Genomic DNA, 21311 nt, shown 5'->3' on the forward strand with positions numbered 1-21311 from the left:
AATGACAATGATACATTTAGCAACAGATGATCATGAAAGTTTCTGAAGCAGAAAAGTGACATAAGTGAATATAGTACTTGAGAAAGAATATGTTGGGAAATCACGTGGTACAGATTAGTAACCAGATGAAGGTCACTGGGAAAATCACTAAACCTTGTGATCATCAACTTTCCTTCTTAAAAAATTAGAATATCATTATCTTTAGTGCCTACCCCATAAGATTGTCGAAGTATAAAATAAAATTTGTGGGGGCCGGCGCAGTGGTTCACTTGGTTAATCCTCCACCTGCGGCACCAGCATCCTATATGGGCGCTGGGTTCTAGTCCCTGTTGCTTCTCTTCCAGTCCAGCTCTCTGCTGTGGCCCGGGAGGGCAGTGGAGGATGGCTCAAGTGCTTGGGCCCCTGCACCCGCATGGGAGACCAGGAGGAAGCACCTGGCTCCTGGCTTCGGATCGGCGCAGCGCCAGCCGTGGTGGCCATTTGGGGGGTGAATCAATGGAAGGAAAACCTTCCTCTCTGTCTCACTAACTCTATCTGTCAAATAAAAAATAAAATAAAATAAAATTTGTGAAAACTTCCTGAAGGTACAGATCACTGCATAAATATAAGAAATTATATAAAGAACAAAAAGTATGTCAACAAAGAATTTTTAGCAAAATCCAAAGCAGCAGAGCATAGTGGAAAAAAAGCAGGTGCAAATGTCAGCTTTACCCTTTCATTGTCATGTAGCCTTCAGTAGGTCACTTGGCTTTTCTATGCCTCCACTTCATTACTTACAAAGTATGAGTATCACACTCATAGGTTTATTATGTTATTTTTCTATCTCATATATGGCATGACAAATGGAAGGCAGCCAATAAATTATAGTCTCCTTCCCTCATTACCAACCACTCTACATTTATCCCGCCAAGATATTATCCCAGCCTCAGACCAAAGTCCAGAGAATTTGGAAGAAGTGGAGAGCTACACTCTTACTAAAATCTTAAAAGGTAGGAAATGCTTGGCAACCTAATGAGAACCACGGTAGATTCAGGGACTAAATAATGCATTAGATAAATGACATATAAAAAATTAACAATGGATAGGAGAGGGCAACAAAACAGCTTTGGAACCCAATTTCCAAGCAGGCCAGACCATGAGAGGGAATGAACTGGATGGCATGAGGTCCAGGAGTGAGGTCAGGGGGGAAGAATCTCTCTCTCACAGCCCTCCTCCCTTGTGCACATGAGTCACCTTGCACCCTCAGGTGAGTCCTCTCAACTTCTGCCTCCGTCTCATTCTCTGTAAATTGGCATGATGACAATATGAGCACAGCAGAAAGCTGGGATGGCTGGGCTCCTGACACTGCCAAGCTGCTGATATCCTGATTATCTGAGATTCTGGATTTCCTGGGCACCTGGAAAGAAAAGGCCGAGGAAAGAATCTCGCAAATGTGTCTGAACATCAGCAAGTGCGTCAGAAGATTTAATGAAGAGACACTGCCCTGAATCCTGACATGTAGTAGGAAAAATACTTTATGCAGAAATACAAAATAATCAGGCTGGACACTCCACAATAGCATTTTCCTATAAGTTTAAAAGCATCTCATTGAGAACTTAAGTGACTCACCTAAGGTCACAGAGAACACCAACTCTGAGTTAGATCTGCAGCAGGGACCCCTAGGCTCCCAATTTACCCAATGGCCAGAAGGAATCGCTGTGGCACAGTGGGTTAAAGCCCTGGCCTGAAGCACTGGCATTCCATATGGACGCCGGTTCTAGTCCAGGCTGCTCCTCTTCCAATCCAGCTCTCTGCTATGGCCTGGGATAGCAGTGGAAGATGGCCCAAGCCCTTGGGCCCCTGCACCCATGTGGGACACCCTGAAGAAGCTCCCGGCTCCTGGGTTGGGATCGGTGCAGCTCCGACAATTGTGGCCAGCTAGGGAGTGAACCAGCAAATGAAAGACCTCTCTCTGTCTCTACCATTCTCTGTAACTCTGTCTTTCAAATAAATAAAAGAAAAGAAAAGAAACACACTTTAACAAATACAAATGAATAAATTTGGAAAAAGAAACATTACAATATAACTTAATAAAAAACAGTTCCTAAAGAAGATAAAATTTCAACATCCTGATACTCCCTTGTACAAAAAAAAAAAAAAAAAAAATCCAAGCATGCAGTTCTCTTACTATGTTGAAAAATTATCAGGGGCTGGCGCCACGGCTCACTAGGCTAATCCTCCACCTTGCGGCGCCAGCACACCAGGTTCTAGTCCCGGTCGGGGCGCCGGATTCTGTCCCAGTTGCCCCTCTTCCAGGCCAGCTCTTTGCTGTGGCCAGGGAGTGCAGTGGAGGATGGCTCAAGTACTTGGGCCCTGCACCCCATGGGAGACCAGGATAAGTACCTGGTTCCTGCCATCGGATCAGCGCGGTGCGCCGGCTGCAGCGCGCGTGCCGCGGGGGCCATTGGAGGGTGAACCAATGGCAAAGGAAGACCTTTCTCTCTGTCTCTCTCTCACACTTTCCACTCTGCCTGTCAAAAAATAAAAAAATAAAATAAAAAATTAAAAAATTTAAAAAAAAAGAAAAATTATCAGTACAAATGATGTCAAGACATTGTCCATAATACAATACAACCTATTTGATATAGGATATCATGTCCTAACATATCCTATAATCAAAACTCACTTATTACAGTTATAGGCTAGGACTTAAAAAAATGTTCACCTCAGAGGATGTCTGATGTCTGATGTCTGGCTTTAGCTACAAGTTCATACCTAAAAGGTTTATGCAGTAGAGAAGAAGTTTCACCTAGGCTTCCTATGAGAATTGCGAAGGGAGAATTTACTCCCATTCCCTGACTCTGGGGAACAAAATGAAAGGAAGCCTGTCTGAATGCAACATGTTCAGTCACATTTTCTTGGGCTTTCTGTAGAATGTCACCGTAGGTCAAGGGAGAAAACAAAGTCAGTGCTCACAAGTGTCAGAAATACTTTCTACTGCATCCTCCTTTAGAACTTTAAATTCAAGGTGTCCCAAAGTCCTGCTACACAAAAATAATATGTAAATAACTTGTTTCAATTTACTTAACCCTGAATTCTCAAGTTTGGTTTAAAAGTACCTGAAAACCTAGGAAGACCCCATGAAACCAACACTTTAACTGGAAACTCTATTTGAAGAATCCGGAACTACCTTGGGCTTCTCCTATGGCCTCTATTCAGTCCAATCAGAACAACCTACCACCTGTACTCTTCCCTACATGCCTGAAACTTGGAATCACTTGTTTAGGACCAACTTCTTCACGTGGAGAGTGAAGGAAAGGATGGTACACGACAAAGGGAGAACTCAGGAAAGACAGGTTGAAAAACAGGTGTATGTATGATTCATCAAATGCTGACATCAAAACCAAAATTCACATAGCAAGAAAAAAAAGACAAATTCCCAACAATATATCCTACTTCCTTCTAGATCCCAAAGGTATTATTTGAACAGCTATAAATCTCTGCGGTTCCCACATCAACAGATTAGCCCACAGGAACGGAGCCCATCTGGCCAATTCAGCAAGTTGGAATTCCAACTCAGCTGCTGAGTGACCTCTGACAGGCAGCTTAACCCCTCAGTGGCCCTGTTTCCACACCCAGAGAGTGGAGGCGGCAGTCCTTCTGGCAGACTGGGCAGGATGAGGAACAACTAATAAAAAGAGGACCATAAAACCCTCTGCAATACAGTCAGTGTCCTGTAAGAGTTTAATGATTATAATCAAGCTGTGGCTAGAAGTCGGTGGGGTCCACACCTGACACTGGGCAGCCACTGCACTGAGTGTCTGATAACAGGACATCTGTCTGTGCACCTCTCAGCTGTGCGAACTGGTCTTAGCTGAGTCTGTTTTCTTCACATAGAGTTGTCGGGGGAAAAAAAAAAGCCATTGCTAAAGTCAAGTCACTAATCTTGAGTTTCACTGAAGACAAGATCATAGACCTCGGCTCCCTGTAGCACGTAGCTCCTTCATGAAGCTGGCACCGGCTGCAGAGGATTGTCCCACTGTACAGCATGAGTTCCCTCTAACCACATCAGAGAGGGGCAAAGGCACTAGTTGAACTATGATGGCGGCAGTGGGAAAGGCAACATCCTTTTAACAGAAAACTTTCCATATCAAAGTACTGCCATCCTATGCAGGCCACAAAGAATTAAAGGTGCAATGTTAAATGATGGCCAAGAGTGTGGGTTTTCAAGGCTGATGGATCTACTTCCAAATGCCAGCTCTGCCACTTGCCAGCTTCTCTGATCACATTAACATATCGCCTAACATATTAAAGTCTCAGTTTCCCCATCTACAAAATAATTATAATCATACTTACTCCATAAGACTCGTGTGAAGAATTAAATAAGACACAACAGTATTATCCTTGAGTTACAAAGAGGATGATGGTCACAAAGATAAAATATAGACACCCCATCACAAAGTCTTATCAGTCAAAACTCCCCCTGCTAGGTACGTAAAACAGTACTAGGTAAATTTGATTAGACTGAACTAATCATGTGATGCTGAATACAGAGAATCAGGATGGCTATGGCAGATGCCTGGTTTAGAAAGATGAACCCTCCTTCCAGAGCTACTGTCTAAACATGAGCAAAACCAGTCCACTTCACCTCATCTAAGCCAGTGCCCTAGGCGGTTTTCCTCAACGAGGCAAATTCTGCTTATTCAAATCCTCATTTGAATAATAATAGCAGAGGAAGTTCAGACTGGCTCAGATGATACTCTTGAAGTTGCTTTTAATATGCAGATAAAAAATTAACCCCTTGGCAAAAAGAACTTATTTCTCCAACCTTTGTTTTTAATATCAAAAAGAAAGCACTGACCAGGCCAGTATAGGAGGAATTAGGATATGAACTTTAAAGTCACTACACTAACCCTCTCATCCTCACTCTTACCTGCTATGTCCTGACAACACAGCCACCCATTCAGTACTCCCAGCAAGATTTTAAAAATGAAATTGTGTGCCTTCCCCAAACCTACAGTACATTGAGACTTCTCTCTAGTGTTCTTTTACTATCTCTTCTCATTCTAATCTTCCTATCAAATTAGGATTTCTGAACTCTCACAAGGCTACTTTCTGGCCATGGTGTGTATATGTGGTCTAGTATATGACATATAAATGCAATTCACTCATTTTTTAAGAAATATTTATTTATTTTAAAGGCAAAGTTACAAAGAGAGAGAGGGAGAGACAGAGAGAGATCTTCCATCCAGTGGTCCACTCTCCAAATGGCTGCAATGACCATGGCTGGGCCAGGCCGAAGCCAGGAGCCTGGAACTCCATCTGGGTATCCCACAAGTATGGCAGGGGCCCAAGCACTTGGGTCATCTTCTGTCGTAAATGAATAGATGAATAGTTGAAACCTATGTTCTCTTCTGTAAAGTCTGTTCTAAAAGCACTAAGGAGACACAGCCCTTTGGCAAAGAGTGATTAAATCTCCACTATAAGCTGACTGCTCTCTATCCTTTGCTCAAAATATACTTTGCCCATTTCTACTCTCCATCTTTCCTCACACTGCTTGGAATGCCTCTGTTCCATGTGGCTTGACTGAAATTCACTCACCCTATCTAGAACAAGTCCTACTCCCTTCCATAAGGCTTTCCAGACTTTACCTAGAATTGTTCCCTTTCTCCTTTAACTTGTAGAGTGTTTGTAGATTATAAACTGATTTCACAGCTATATTAGACCCTCTGAATGCCTAGGATCCTGTCTTTTCCAACTCTCCATTTCTCTTTCACTTTGTGCAATATCTCCCATTTATCAAGTTCTTACTTTCAGCTTTTGACTGAGTAGTAAGGCAGTGTAGACATTCATGGAATAGGTGAGGGTTATGTATTCAGAGGCAAAGAATTCTGCACCTTGGAAAGAATAATAGAAGGTACACCAAAAATTGATTTTGAATTTTGCTGGCCTTGAGAGAACAGAATACATGAAGGTTAAAAAAACCTGACTTTTGGCCTGAGAAGTTGTAATTATTTGTCATGTCAGAGCATGTGGTTCACTTCAAAGATCCAATTTGTGCTGCCAAAAGCATTATATTTTGTAATTTGTGAAATACTTTCCAAAGATGTGGTTATAGATGAGCCTTTAATGATTTATCCATTGCCCAGAGTTGACAGAAGTCAGCAAAGGGCCCAGAGCTAGGCTAGGCTTGGACAAACACAACAATGTACATCAGTAGATAAGGAAAAATCTCAAAGAAAAAGATCTGAAAAGTTCTAATTATATATCTGACAGAATGGCTAAAAGGCTGACACAAATGTTATTACACAATCACTTTCGTGAGCTTTAAGGTTTACTATTTTAAGGAATGCTTAACTTCATTACTTTTAAAACTTTATTAAACCTTAATGCCTTGATAGATGTACTATAAAGTGAATAAATTCAACAAAGTCTTATCTTCTAGAATCATTCACTCCTAGAAATTCTCATTTCTTCTCTTTTATATCTTAGAATGTAACTTTTAATTTCTGACAGTATTCTGATGTTTTATCTTCCCTTTGCTTCATCTTCTTTCTCTTAGAATTAAGCTTTTGGTTTTTTAAATTCAAAATGCTTAATTTTTAATAGGCAACACATTCACATGATTCAAATATCAAAAAGTATAAGAAAGCACACAACAAAAAAAGGCACTTCCCCACTCCTCTCCCTACAGGTAATCACTAATGTTAGTGTTTAATTTTATTTTGTTTTTGGTATATTCTTAACAAAAAAAGTTTAGCATATATAAACAATACTAATATATAGCTTTATTTTGGAGATTAAATATTTCTTATAGCAATATATCCCACTCCAAATCATCAGAAGGTGGTGTGGAATGACTTCAGGTAAGAGCTCCAGTACCTATACCATGCCTGGAGTAGAACAAAGGCTTAGTAAATGCTTTCGGACCAAAAGAAAGAACCAAGACACACACAGCCTGTCTTCTGCTTCTTCATTAATGCTATGAGCTCAGTCAGATCCTTCTCTGAGGCAAAAGAATAAGGACTTTAATCTTCCCCAAAGCCCCTTTATCCCTATGCTATTTTCCTACCTGAATTTCAGATGCTTTTGAAGGTTAGGTGAGGAGAAATAGAAATGGAAGAAGAGGAAATGGGAAAATGGAAGACACTGAGAGAAGGATGCCAGTGAGGAGGGTCGGCAGAGCTACAGAAAAGCAAGCGCCCCTCGGGGGCAGGCCAGCTGCCAAATTCGCTGAGCTCTGCCAACCACACTCCTACCTTGTTTCACCTCCATCCTTATTTCATGCACAAAGTGGGATCTACAATGCTGAAACACCCCAAGATTATGATTCAATCACTACATCAGGACATGAGATGGTAATTGACTGGGCCTGGAAAAAACAATTCAAGTCAGACTGGCACATGCCCACCTGTCCTCTTTCCACATTTGGAAGGCCAGCACCTTCACATCCCGAATCCAAAGCATCTCGAGTATGAAGCTTCAGTTTTCAATCTCTTTATGGCACGCATTTTGGGCAGAAGCAAGACATCTTAAAAAAAAAAAAAGAATTTTTTTAAAATTCTTTAGATTCAAATCCTCTTATCTCGTATCAAAGAGTGGCTTATTTTCTACTAGAAACAGATCTAACTCTAAGGATAACAGAATGTCTACCCTTGAGGAACTGTAGCCCTTCTTTCATAAGGCAGCTGAGAACCTCTTTACAATAGATACTTTACAATAGATACAATAGATACTGTAAAGTCTCCATGGCCCAGTCAAAGAGACCTGCTTCCTTTATTCATGGTGCCCATCAAATAATAAAAATGAAATTAACATGTTCCATTCAATGTGTCTTTTGACAAATCCCAAAACTCTGTGAAATCAAGGAGTCACTGGTTAGGATAAAGACACAATTATAGAACAAACAAAACAAATGCCTTGAAATCTATGACCATAACAGAGAGCCAGAAGCCCTCTCCTCCTCTGGGTGAGAGCAGGAGTGGGCAGAAGGTAGAAATGCTCTCTCTAGGCACCCGCGCCCAGTCACCTTGCATGGCATGACGTCAGATGAAAGCATCTGCTGACTGTCAGAGGTGTAATTACTACCAGGGTGGGGGTGTAATTAAACCAAGGATAATTTACCTCGAAGAAGATAAAAATTAAGAATTATTAATGATCATAATAATTAGCCCTTTCATATCTAAGAATCACAAAATGCTTTACAAGCTGTAATTATAACAGCTCCCTTGTGAGGAAGGGATTCGTATCTTACAGTTCCTCACTTGACAGAGGGTTAAAGAGATGGGCATGGGAGAAGGCTGAGCGAGGTGGAATACTGCCTCCCTTGTCATCTGTCCTATAAGCAGTGAAACTAAAAAGAGGCCCCAGAAAGGCTGACTCTTAGTGAGTACCCTCACCGTCAAGCCATCACTCAAACAATCCATCCCAGAGTCAGCAACGCATCTCATTCTGACCTGTTGGCCACTTAAAATTACATAGTATCAGCAAAGATTTTATTAAACACCTAGTAGAAAAAAGATATAATACAGCTTTCAAGGAACTTAAAACCTAATGGAGAAGACAAAAAGAAGCAACCATTAAATTAAAGAATATCAAAATTATACATTCACTAACACAGTTTGTACAATACCAACTACGCATGCTATGGAGAAAATTTTCTTAAATTGGAAGACCATTGCATATAATAATCAAAGAAGGTTTTGGGGGAGGGTATGAAATTTGTATGCAGTATCAAAGAAACCATGTTGGGCTTTATATGGGGAGAAGTGGGATCCTGAGAGGTAGGTAAATGAATGAGAAGAAACAATAGGAACACCTGAAAGATTTAATGCATAATTGCTTAAAATCTTCATTAGAGAAGTATATGTAGAGCTTCCCAAAGAATCTTACTTTTTTCAAAGCCTTCTAAAATCATTCTAGTTCAAAATCATATAGGGTTTTTTTGGATCCAGAGAAGCCCATTAGACTGAAAATGACACTAAAATCTTCCCTGTTTTATTTAAATTTTCACTTGGAAGATTACCCAATTGAACTGGCAGGTTCTGAAATCCAATGTCAAATCTGTTATCTCTTTTTTTTCCTGGATTCTAACAAGAGAAAATAAAAAATGAGTCCTTGAATGAGATGAAGACTAGGGAAACCTTATTACTTTCTTAGTTCTTTGTTTGTTAATCTGGCAGAGCACCCCCAAAAAGATTTCATCTGTGAGAGGGGCTTCATGAATAATGTAATACTGAAGCATCCGAGTGACATAAATTTTATTTTTTATTTTCAATTCCTCTGTAATAAAGAGTTGAAGCCTAAAAGCCAACTATAATAGAATACTGTAGTTGTGCTGAATAAATTGATAAAGACATCCTGGTACAAATGGAGTAGGGGGACTTGGGTCCTCTTGTGACAGTCAGTCATGTTTTTTGACTTCTCAGGGCCTCAGTCTCCAGTCTTAAAAAAAAATAAAGATAATGAAACTCTTTGTTTATAAAAAATGTGGAGATATTCAGTTATAAAAACACCATTTTTTCTCCAAGAACCACAAAGAGGAGACACTACCATATTTCAAGGATTCCCAGTTTGCCTTAAATAAAGACTGGATTAATTTGTTAGTACTTGATAATTTTCTACATTCTCTGGCATTTACCAACCTTCTAAGAAACTAGAAAACAGTGAAAAGTATTTCCTACCCAAACCCCAAGTCAGAGACTTCTACCAAACCTATATTCTTAATTAATGACACTGTAGGAAATAAAAGAACATTGTGTAGCAAAAAGGGCCACTTCATTAAGAGAATATAACACCTGATTTTATTTTTTTAAGATTTATTTATTTACTTGAAAGTCAGAGTTACAGAGAGAGAAGGAGAAACAGAGAGAGATCTTCCATTCACAGATTCACTACCCAGATGGGTGCAGAAGCCAGGAGCCAGTAACTTTATCCAGGTCTCCCAAGGGGGTGTCAGGGGCCCAAACATTTGGGCCATCTTCCACTGCTTTTCTCAGGCCATTAACAGGAAGCTGGATTGGAAGTGGAGCAGCCGGGACACAAACTCATCACCTTTCTGGTAATGGACCAATAACAGGAAGGAAAAAGAGGCCAATTCCCTTAGGCTTGTGTAGGTTTTTAAATATTTCCTGTTATCATGAATGCAATTTCAGGTGTATTTCAAGGCTATTCAAAGGATTTTCCTTCCAGGTTTGCCAGCATATTTGTTTTGCTTGCTCAACTATGATTTTTGAATTTTAATGGTATTTTCCCTTAATTCTCATGGAAATAAATAAGTAGCTAGCCCCCTTTTGGGTATATTGGCTATAATCACATAAATGCATCCCACCACCTGGACTGAGATTCCTAGTAAATTACACATAGGTGGGAAAAAACAGAAAGAGGTGTAAGGCAGGACTTGTCCAGGGAATTCCTTGAGGAGCACCCATACAAAAGCTTACTTCTGTGAGAGAGAAGGGTGACTTGTAGCCTCAGCATATACATTTCTCATGCTGGTCCTAACCTAGGTTAAGTGAACTATGCAAAATCCTAAAAAGAAAGGGGGGAAAAAGAGAGAGGTCTTCACTCTTCACCAAGGAGCTGTCTATCAGGTTTGCTTACCGAACCAAGAAAGTAAGTGTCAAGTCTGACAGTTCTAGGTAAACTCCTAGATTACAGACTTCAGTGCAGAAGCCCTTCATGAGGCAGAAATGGGGCAAGCTCAAAATGTCCCCTATTACTTCCACCTTCTTCACCTCACATATGGGACGGCAGCAACTGAGGGAGCAAATAAAATTCAATTCCACCATCATCTGGAACAATCTATACATAAATGAATAGCCACCAAGATTTATGTTCCTTGAGGGTGGGCATTTGACAAAGTGATTAACACACTGCTTGGAATGCCTGTATCCCATATTGGAGTACCTAAGTGCCAGTTCCACTTCCAACTCCAGCTTCCTCGTAATGTGTACCCTGGAAGACAGCATATAGTGGGTCCCTGCTACCCAAAAGGAGACCTGGATTGAGTTTCCAACTCCTGGCTTCAGCCTGCACCAGCCCTGGTTGTTGTAGACATTTGGGGAGTGAGCCAGTAATTGGGAGTGTCTGCCTCTCTCTCTTTCTGTCTCTCTCTGCCCCTTTCTCTGTCTCTATAGCTCCAAATCCAAATACATAAAATCTCCAAAGTATGCCATTAAAGGTCCTTACAGTCTCCTCAAAATTCAGAAAACCCAATACTTGCCTCTGTTGGACAAATGAAGAAGCAGAAATACAGAGAAGCCACTGAATCATTTAATAGTCCCCACAAACCGATTATGAACTAAAGTTTCATATATCCTGAAATGTAAGGGTGGGAGTTGCTGACAACCAAGGATAAACCCAGTTCCTAACAATAAAACAGCACTGAGATTTGCAAATGATCACCAGAGTTGAGAAAGCCTGATGGCTATAATGGGCTAGAATGACCGATTACCTTAATGTGCTTCTAGCAGAAGCAGACTCAAGCATTTAGGTGTCATAATCATTAGTAACTTGGGCTGAGCAGGATGATTATATCTACAGTAATGCATTACACCAGCTCTTTTTCTCCAGGGGCATCAATATGCTAATGAAACAAGAAAAGAAATAAGCAAACTTCATTCAAATCAACCATATTAAGAATAAAATTTTATAGACTTCAAGTTTTCTTATGAACACTTTAATAAACATTTTAAGGTACCCTCCAAAAAGTGTTTGCTGTTGAGGCAATTTCCAATGTGTAGGAAAACCATCATCTTAAGACTCAGGAATCTTCTCATCTGCCTTTTTAGGGAAGAAACCAAACCAATTCCTTCTCTCTCTCTCTCTCTCTCTCTCTCTCTCTCTCTCTCTCTCTCTCATTGTTCTGGAATTGCTTCAGGCAGCTTCCGTGAAATGAATTGGTTCTCATCAGTTTAGTTCAGAGTTCCTATTTAATCCCAACTTAAAACTTGTATCTTTTATAAAAAGTAAAGAGTTTAGAGGTTACTCCTTTGTAATGATGTCACAATAAAGATTATGAACATTTAATACCTTTATTTTATGGTTTTATTTAATTGTAACCAATTCAAGAAAATCAGAGATTCTGCCAAATAGTCTACCCTTGCATATTAGGTATGGCCAGTATCCTAACTGTCAGGAGACAAGGTCTGTGGATCTCGTGCCAATTAGCTACGTGAGCAAATATGAGATAAACAAGCCATTCGTGGAGACAGAGGTGGAGCTTGGCTTGGTTGGGAATGAATCAGGCCATCCCACAGAGTGGGTGTCTCCTTCCCAAGTTGCTCTCCAGGGCACAATTAAAACCCCTATAAAAGGCCAAGCTCCCAGTTACCAGGTACACTTGCCAGCAGTGTCAGCGAGCACTTGACTTCTTTCTCTGGTGAAGTGGGTAAGTCCCATTCTATGATATCACGTACTTCTCTGATTCTTCATTTTTCCATTGTAGATGTTCGGGAGTAGAAAAAGATTCTATGTGCTAGAAAAGATCGGTTTCTTATCAGAATTGTTAATTTTAACTCAATTGCATCTTCTTATAGTTGGAGCTATCACTTGAAAGAGAATGGCCCTCTCCCAAGCCCTAAACTCTATATATTTGCACATAAGGGGATGATCATATGTGGCTCTGATAGGGCTCATCTTCCTAAAATCTGCCATCTCAAAAGTTTGCCATCCTCTGTTCTTTTTATATTAGTTCTACCTAGCATGGGCCATCATCATATGACAGCTGAGAAGGACATAAAGAGTCATCTAGATATCTCTATACACTCAACCAGAAAAGTAATTCATGTATTTTTTTTTTAGATTTTTAAATTTATTTTATTTGAGACTTAGAGTTATAGACAGTGAAAGGGAGAGACAAAGAGAAAGGTCTTCCTTCCATTGGTTCACTCCCCAAATGGCCGCCAATGACCGGAGCTGTGCCAATCTGAAGCCAGGAGCCAGGCACTTTTTCCTGGTCTCCCACATGGGTGCAGGGGCCCAAGGACTTGGGCCATTTTCTACTGCTTTCCCAGTCCATAGCAGAGAGCTGGAGTGGAGGAAGAGCAGCCAGGACCCATATGGGATGCTGGCACCGCAGGCAGAGGATTAACTGGCCTCCATTCATGTATTCTTTTAACATCAACCTGCTGCTGGCTAATTCTTTTTATACTGCCAAGAGTCAAATGGTTTGTTTAGGGTTTTTAAAAGGTTAACCATAAGACCAACATCATTAACAGTATTCCAGATTCAGTTTGGTCTATTGGTTTTGGTAGCCAAACAGAAAGAAACTCTCAGAAGCTTCTATAGCTAAAGATCATGATATCCATAATATAACTGAGTTAAAGGAGGTACCCTGCACTCTCTGCTTTCTACCCTTGTGCATCTAAATGTTACACTGCCATCTTTTAAAAATATTCATTTTATTTACTTGAAGACCAGATAGAAGAAGAGACAGACAAAGAAACCTGCTGTCCATAGGTTCACTCACCAAATAGCCAGGAGCCAAGAACTCAATCAGCTTTCTCATGGAAGAGCACAGTAGTAGGGAGCCAGAATTACAGCAGAGCCAGGACTCAAACCAGGAAATCCAGTATGGGATGAGAGTATCCAAAGTGGCATCTTAACTGCTGTGTCGCATGCCCCAGTGTCATCTTTTAACTAGAAGTGTTTAATCTTATAGTTGGTGATTTATAAATTATACTCCTAGATATATCAAGGACTATAATGTTGAGACTAATTTACATTGACGTTTCATTGTTCCACTGCTACCACTTGTTTGTTGACATAATGGGTTGTACAAGATTCTATCCATTTAAGATGTTCTCATGTCTTTCTTCAGTTTTTGGCTTTCACCTATTCTCTTTGTTCAATTTTAGAAAGTAGTTATGGGTAGCAAATTTAAATTTCTTCATTCTTTTTTTATTGTCTACTAAGAAATATGCTGGAAAGCTGAAAGAAAGATAGAAAGAAAGGATATGGATAATCTAGGTTGGATAAACAATGAAAACTGGCTACTCATTTAGGATAGTTTGAATTTGATTCCTTGACTTGGAATTTCTCAAGATCTGTCTTCCCCTTCATGAATACAATATTCAAAGTTAAAAGCTTTATAAGTGCTTTATAATTAACTACAGCTGAAAAGTCAAATTATTTGGGAATCTATCTGAAACAGTATGAATGAAGCCTTCCCAAAAGCAGAGACAGAGTTTTGATTCTGAATCCTATTTTGTTCTAGGTTTACTTGAAGAAAGAAAAAAATGTCTCCACTTTTGAAAAGCATCATTGATATTATTGAAATTTTCAACCAATATGCCTCACATGACTGTGATGGGGCAGTACTAAAGAAGAAAGACCTAAAGATCCTTCTTGACAGGGAATTTGGAGCTGTCCTTCAGGTAAGAGCTAATGAGAAAAGGCAATATCTCTACGGATTCAGAGCAAGAAATGGTGACTTTTATATTCATTTTACACCATGAAAAGTCTGCACATCTCCCTATTTATTTCTGAGTCAGAAGGAACTAAAACTGGCATGATGGTCTGCACACTAAAGAAACTGGTAGAAATGATGAGAATGAACTGTTCGTGGGACATTACCATCAGTGATGTCAAATCAAACTAGATTTGGACTGTTTTAATTTGCTTCCAAATTTCAAGAAATGAAATAAGCCTGTTCTCTACTATAGAGGTGTTACCATAAATGTTTTACTGTTTTCAAACATAGGATTAGGAGTATTGGCTATTTAAGACAAAAAAGCTAATATAAATCATCATAACTTTCCATTGTATCTCTGTCTCTCTCTCTTTCTCGAGGTTTCATTCATTCTTATTTACCCAGCCCCCCCAAAAAATTGTGTTATTTTGATCAGCATTAATTTGCAAGATGCAAAGCTTTCCAAGGAATGTATGCTTTAAAATAAAGGTTTCACATTTTACATGGGGACACAAGACTTGATACATGCTAATTATTTTCTAATTGCTCTGAATGTCTGTTTTTAAACTTTTCTAAAACTTTGAGAGGGAGAGGAAAAGAGGGAGAGAGGAGAGTCTCATCTGTTAGTTCACTCCCCATATGTACTCAACAGCTGTGGTTGGGCCTGGGCTGGAGACAGGAACAGGGAACTCAATCTAGGTTTCCCACATGAGTGGTAAGACTCCAGTTCCTGTAGTCATCATGCTGCCTTGTTGGGAAAATGGAATTGGGAACCAGAGCACAGAACCAACCCCATGCAGTATGATGTGGGATGCAGGCATCTTAACCCTAAGCTAAATGTCCACTTCTTGAATGTGTCTTGAATGTCAGCATAGCATAACATAAAAGTATGTTATGGCTATGATAAAATTTTCTTACCTGTAAATAGTACATTGTAAAACAATTTTTTTCAACTTTTTTCATAGAGACCACATGACCCTGAGACGGTAGACGTGATGCTAGAACTTCTGGATCGCGACTCTGATGGTCTGGTCGGGTTCGATGAATTCTGCCTACTTATTTTCAAGTTGGCTCAAGCGGCTTATTATGCACTTGGCCAGGCCTCAGGGTTAGACGAGGAAAAGCGGTCCCACGGTGAGGGCAAGGGGCGCCTGTTACAAAATCGCAGGCAAGAAGATCAAAGGAGATTCGAACTCCGGGACAGACAATTCGAAGATGAACCAGAGCGACGACGCTGGCAAAAGCAGGAACAGGAGAGGGAGCTCGCTGAGGAAGAGGAACAGAGGAAGAAACGAGAGCGATTCGAGCAGCACTACAGTAGGCAGTACCGCGACAAGGAGCAGCGGCTCCAAAGGCAAGAACTAGAAGAGCGCCGCGCAGAGGAAGAGCAGCTGCGAAGGCGCAAGGGTCGCGACGCAGAGGAGTTCATTGAGGAAGAGCAGCTGCGAAGGCGAGAGCAGCAAGAGCTGAAGAGGGAGCTCCGCGAGGAGGAGCAGCAAAGGCGAGAGCGCCGAGAGCAGCACGAGCGGGCGCTCCAGGAGGAAGAAGAGCAGCTGCTGAGACAGAGGCGCTGGCGCGAGGAACCACGCGAGCAGCAGCAGCTGAGGCGCGAGCTGGAAGAGATACGCGAACGCGAGCAGAGACTTGAGCAGGAGGAGAGGCGCGAGCAGCAGCTGAGGCGCGAGCAGAGACTTGAGCAGGAGGAGAGGCGCGAGCAGCAGCTGAGGCGCGAGCTGGAAGAGATACGCGAACGCGAGCAGAGGCTTGAGCAGGAGGAGAGGCGCGAGCAGCGACTTGAGCAGGAGGAGAGGCGCGAGCAGCAGCTGAAGCGCGAGCTGGAAGAGATACGCGAACGCGAGCAGAGGCTTGAGCAGGAGGAGAGGCGCGAGCAGCTGCTGGCTGAGGAGGTGCGGGAACAGGCCCGGGAGCGAGGCGAGAGCCTCACCCGGAGGTGGCAGCGGCAGCTAGAGAGTGAGGCCGGCGCACGTCAGAGCAAAGTCTACTCCAGGCCCCGCAGGCAGGAAGAGCAGAGTCTCCGCCAGGACCAGGAGAGGAGGCAGCGCCAGGAACGTGAACGGGAGCTGGAAGAGCAGGCCCGCCGGCAGCAGCAGTGGCAAGCAGAAGAAGAGAGCGAGAGGCGCCGCCAGAGGCTGTCGGCCAGGCCCTCGTTGCGCGAGAGGCAGCTGAGGGCGGAGGAGCGCCAGGAGCAGGAACAACGGTTCCGGGAGGAGGAGGAGCAGCGGCGCGAGAGGAGGCAGGAGCTGCAGTTCCTCGAGGAGGAGGAGCAGCTCCAGCGACGGGAGCGTGCCCAACAGCTCCAGGAAGAGGACAGCTTTCAGGAGGATCGGGAGAGGAGGCGACGCCAACAGGAGCAGCGCCCCGGCCAAACATGGAGGTGGCAACTCCAGGAAGAAGCCCAAAGACGCCGTCACACGCTGTACGCCAAACCGGGGCAGCAGGAGCAGCTGAGGGAGGAAGAGGAGCTGCAAAGGGAGAAGAGGCGCCAGGAGCGGGAGAGAGAATATCGGGAGGAAGAGAAACTGCAGAGAGAGGAAGACGAGAAGAGACGACGCCAGGAACGCGAGAGACAATACCGGGAGTTAGAGGAGCTGCGGCAGGAAGAGCAGCTGCGTGACAGGAAACTCCGCGAGGAGGAGCAGCTCCTTCAAGAAAGGGAGGAAGAGAGGCTGCGCCGCCAGGAACGCGAGAGGAAACTCCGCGAGGAGGAGCAGCTGCTGCGCCAGGAGGAGCAGGAGCTCCGCCAGGAACGCGAGAGGAAACTCCGCGAGGAGGAGCAGCTGCTGCGTCGGGAGGAGCAGGAGCTCCGCCAGGAACGCGAGAGGAAACTCCGCGAAGAGGAGCAGCTGCTTCAGGAGAGGGAGGAAGAGAGGCTGCGCCGTCAGGAACGCGCCAGGAAACTCCGTGAGGAGGAGCAGCTGCTGCGCCAGGAGGAGCAGGAGCTCCGCCAGGAACGGGAGAGGAAACTCCGCGAGGAGGAGCAGCTGCTGAGACGCGAGGAGCAGCTACTGCGCCAGGAACGCGACAGGAAACTCCGCGAAGAGGAGCAGCTCCTTCAGGAAAGCGAGGAAGAGAGGCTGCGTCGCCAGGAACGCGAGCAACAACTTCGTCGGGAGCGCGACAGAAAGTTCCGCGAGGAGGAGCAGCTCCTTCAGGAGAGGGAGGAAGAGCGGCTGCGCCGTCAGGAACGCGAGAGGAAACTCCGTGAGGAGGAGCAGCTCCTTCAGGAGAGGGAGGAAGAGCGGCTGCGCCGTCAGGAACGCGAGAGGAAACTCCGTGAGGAGGAGCAGCTCCTTCAGGAGAGGGAGGAAGAGCGGCTGCGCCGTCAGGAACGCGAGAGGAAACTCCGTGAGGAGGAGCAGCTGCTGCGCCAGGAGGAGCAGGAGCTCCGCCAGGAACGCGCCAGGAAACTCCGTGAGGAGGAGCAGCTGCTGCGCCAGGAGGAGCAGGAGCTCCGCCAGGAACGCGACAGGAAACTCCGCGAGGAGGAGCAGCTGCTGCGCCAGGAGGAGCAGGAGCTCCGCCAGGAACGCGACAGGAAACTCCGCGAAGAGGAGCAGCTCCTTCAGGAAAGCGAGGAAGAGAGGCTGCGCCGTCAGGAACGCGAGAGGAAACTCCGTGAAGAGGAGCAGCTGCTGCGTCGGGAGGAGCAGGAGCTCCGTCGGGAACGCGCCAGGAAACTCCGTGAGGAGGAGCAGCTGCTTCAGGAGAGGGAGGAAGAGAGGCTGCGCCGTCAGGAGCGCGCCAGGAAACTCCGTGAGGAGGAGCAGCTGCTGCGCCGGGAGGAGCAGGAGCTTCGTCAGGAGCGCGACAGAAAGTTCCGCGAAGAGGAGCAGCTGCTTCAGGAGAGGGAGGAAGAGAGGCTGCGCCGTCAGGAACGCGACAGAAAGTTCCGCGAGGAAGAAAGACAGCTTCGTCGCCAGGAACTCGAGGAACAGTTTCGTCAGGAGCGCGATAGAAAATTCCGCTTAGAGGAACAGATCCGCCAGGAGAAGGAGGAAAAGCAGCTGCGCCGTCAGGAGCGCGACAGGAAATTCCGCGAGGAGGAGCAGCAGCGACGCCGCCAGGAACGCGAGCAACAACTTCGTCGGGAGCGCGACAGAAAGTTCCGCGAGGAGGAGCAGCTCCTTCAGGAGAGGGAGGAAGAGCGGCTGCGCCGTCAGGAGCGCGCCAGGAAACTCCGCGAGGAGGAGCAGCTGCTGAGACGCGAGGAGCAGCTACTGCGCCAGGAACGCGACAGAAAGTTCCGCGAGGAGGAGCAGCTGCTTCAGGAAAGCGAGGAAGAGAGGCTGCGCCGCCAGGAACGCGAGAGGAAACTCCGCGAGGAGGAGCAGCTGCTTCAGGAAAGGGAGGAAGAGCGGCTGCGCCGTCAGGAGCGCGCCAGGAAACTCCGCGAGGAGGAGCAGCTGCTGCGCCAGGAGGAGCAGGAGCTCCGCCAGGAACGCGCCAGGAAACTCCGCGAGGAGGAGCAGCTGCTGCGCCAGGAGGAGCAGGAGCTCCGCCAGGAACGCGACAGAAAGTTCCGTGAGGAGGAGCAGCTGCTGCGTCGGGAGGAGCAGGAGCTCCGTCGGGAGCGCGACAGAAAGTTCCGCGAGGAGGAGCAGCTGCTTCAGGAAAGGGAGGAAGAGCGGCTGCGCCGTCAGGAGCGCGCCAGGAAACTCCGCGAGGAAGAAGAGCAACTGCTGTTTGAGGAGCAGGAAGAGCAGAGGCTCCGGCAGGAGCGAGACCGGCGGTACCGAGCAGAGGAGCAGTTTGCCAGAGAGGAGAAGAGCCGTCGTCTGGAAAGAGAGCTGCGTCAAGAAGAAGAGCAGAGACGCCGCCGGGAACGGGAGAGGAAATTCCGGGAAGAGCAGCTCCGCCGCCAGCAGGAGGAGGAGCAGAGGCGCCGCCAACTGCGGGAGAGACAATTCCGAGAAGATCAGAGCCGTCGGCAAGTTCTGGAGCCCGGTACACGTCAGTTTGCTAGGGTCCCGGTGCGCTCCAGCCCTCTTTATGAATACATCCAAGAGCAGAGATCTCAGTACCGCCCCTAAGAGATGTTGCCGGTGTCCTGACACCTGCCAAAGCCTCAAGCAAAAGAAAGTGAGAAACAGTGCGTACCAAACGATAACGCAAATGTTTCTGGTTGTGGGAAAATTCTCTGATGTTAGAATGTGTCTTTTCTTCCAAAATCTTTACACTCATTTCATGTACTTTGTACTTCTACCTTTTATTCTTTGTCAAGTAGTTCTTTACTACAATATATCTTTGCTCTTTGGTGCAGATATAGTGAGCATTTTTTAAAACAACAACCCTTTAATTTGTTTAAGGAGTTTTGTTTGAGGAACACGTTGATTTATTGCCTTAAAAGTGGCAAGAATAATAGGACAATTTGATATTGAGAAAAATTGGCTCTACATCATTAACAATTGAACCATCTTGTGGAGTGTTCAAATGTTTTTAATGTTCAAGTTGATATTTCGTCTTAGGCCTAAATTTAATTCACCTTTACTTCCAAATAGCTTCAGATCTTTTGTGGCATAGTTAACACAGATTCTTCCAGGTGACTGAGTTTTTACAATCCTTGAATAGTACAAGGGGAAGTGACTTCTGCAGTAAAACTCCCTATGAAGTTAAGTCCTTAACTGGAAGAATACCACTTAAGAATAAGGTTTAGCTTGGAGACAAAATTCGGAATATGTTTTCCTACACAACTCCACTTGAACACAAACACTTAATCTCTTGAAGCAAAAATAAGATGTTTCTCAAACAATTTCAGAGCTCATATATTAAAACTATCTCCTGTAGTTTCTAGTGCTGTGTTCTGTTTCCCCCAAGTTTTGATGGGTTTGGGAATATACCTTTGTGAACTTTGTCTTAGAGGGAACCTGACCAGGATCCTATCTTGCTGTAGGACCCATGAGATCACAGAACGTGTTGGGGGATGGAAACGGGGAAAATGTGTGAACAGAGCGGCAAGTTTCTAGATGCTCTTTAACAAGATTCATCAGCCCACAATCCTTTGAGGCCTATTGATACTACCTTGGAGACAGTCTTGTTGAAATAATTGCACTGTGAGACATCAATAATAAATGTTTGGCAAGTAATTATTTGTGTCTGTTTTAATTACATCTTGGTCATAACTCAAGATCTAGTTGTCTGAATATTGGCATAAGTTCCCAATCACTTAAAAATACTTTGTTACTCTTATCTATGACCTAATAAGAAAAGGGGAAGACCCTCTTTTTCCCCACCTTTTTTCCCAGTTAAATTATTTCCATCCTCACACTGATTTCTCTTTCCAAGTGTTTTTGTTCATGACCCCAGAGTTTCCTATGCCTTTTCTTGCATTGACTCCCTAGTCATTACAAATACTCAGTGCTCTCAGTGTTTAATATTTCCTTCTGAGAATTCAAAAGCTTCTTATTCTCCGATGTCTGATAATTCAATGTTAGAAAAATAGCCTGGGGGTGGGTGCAGTGAATAAAGCCGCCACCTGCAGTGCTGGCATCCCATATAGGCCCTCATTTGAGTCCTGGCTGCTCCACTTCTGATCCAGCTCTCTGCTATGGCCTGAGAAAGTAGTAGAAGATTGTTGAGTTGGATCCGTTCTGAGAGGAGGAGCATGGTGGGGGCAAGAGGTGCGGAGTCACCACACAGACCCCTGGAGTCTGCTAAAAGCAGGCCTTAGGCGAGCAGCCGGCAGACTTGTTTATTTCAGTTGGTACAGCAGCTTAAATAGTCAAGGCAGCCAACCTGGTCAAGGGGTGGCCTATGCCCTAACCAATCACAGCCTGTTGCCAGGCAGTTTCCATTGCCGGTGGCCATCTTGGCATGGCCTTCTCATTCCACCACAGAAGATGATCCAAATCTTTGGGCCCCTGCAAATGCATGGTAGATCCAGAAGAAGCTCCTAGCTACT

The 21311-nt window shown here is 44.4% G+C and overlaps 2 protein-coding genes across 2 annotated transcripts in view; one reads left to right on the plus strand and one right to left on the minus strand.

Annotated features, from left to right (window-relative positions):
- The window catches only part of LOC103350055 (uncharacterized), a 328422-nt gene extending 320304 nt beyond the window's left edge, over positions 1 to 8118 (minus strand). The window contains exon 1 of the transcript XR_011390422.1: positions 7391 to 8118. The gene's annotated coding sequence lies outside the window, so the exon portion shown is untranslated. The remainder of the gene's footprint in view (positions 1 to 7390) is intronic.
- Positions 8119 to 14219: 6101 nt separating this feature from the next.
- On the plus strand, positions 14220 to 20496 carry TCHH (trichohyalin). Its single transcript, XM_017345876.3, has 2 exons — positions 14220 to 14357; positions 15358 to 20496. The coding sequence occupies exons 1-2, from the start codon at positions 14220 to 14222 to the stop codon at positions 19441 to 19443; spliced, it is 4224 nt and encodes a 1407-aa protein (XP_017201365.3). The 3' UTR covers positions 19444 to 20496.
- The last annotated feature ends 815 nt before the right edge of the window (positions 20497 to 21311 follow it).

The sequence above is a fragment of the Oryctolagus cuniculus genome, chromosome 7 (assembly GCF_964237555.1).
Source record: "Oryctolagus cuniculus chromosome 7, mOryCun1.1, whole genome shotgun sequence".
Classification (NCBI taxonomy): Eukaryota; Metazoa; Chordata; class Mammalia; order Lagomorpha; family Leporidae; genus Oryctolagus; species Oryctolagus cuniculus.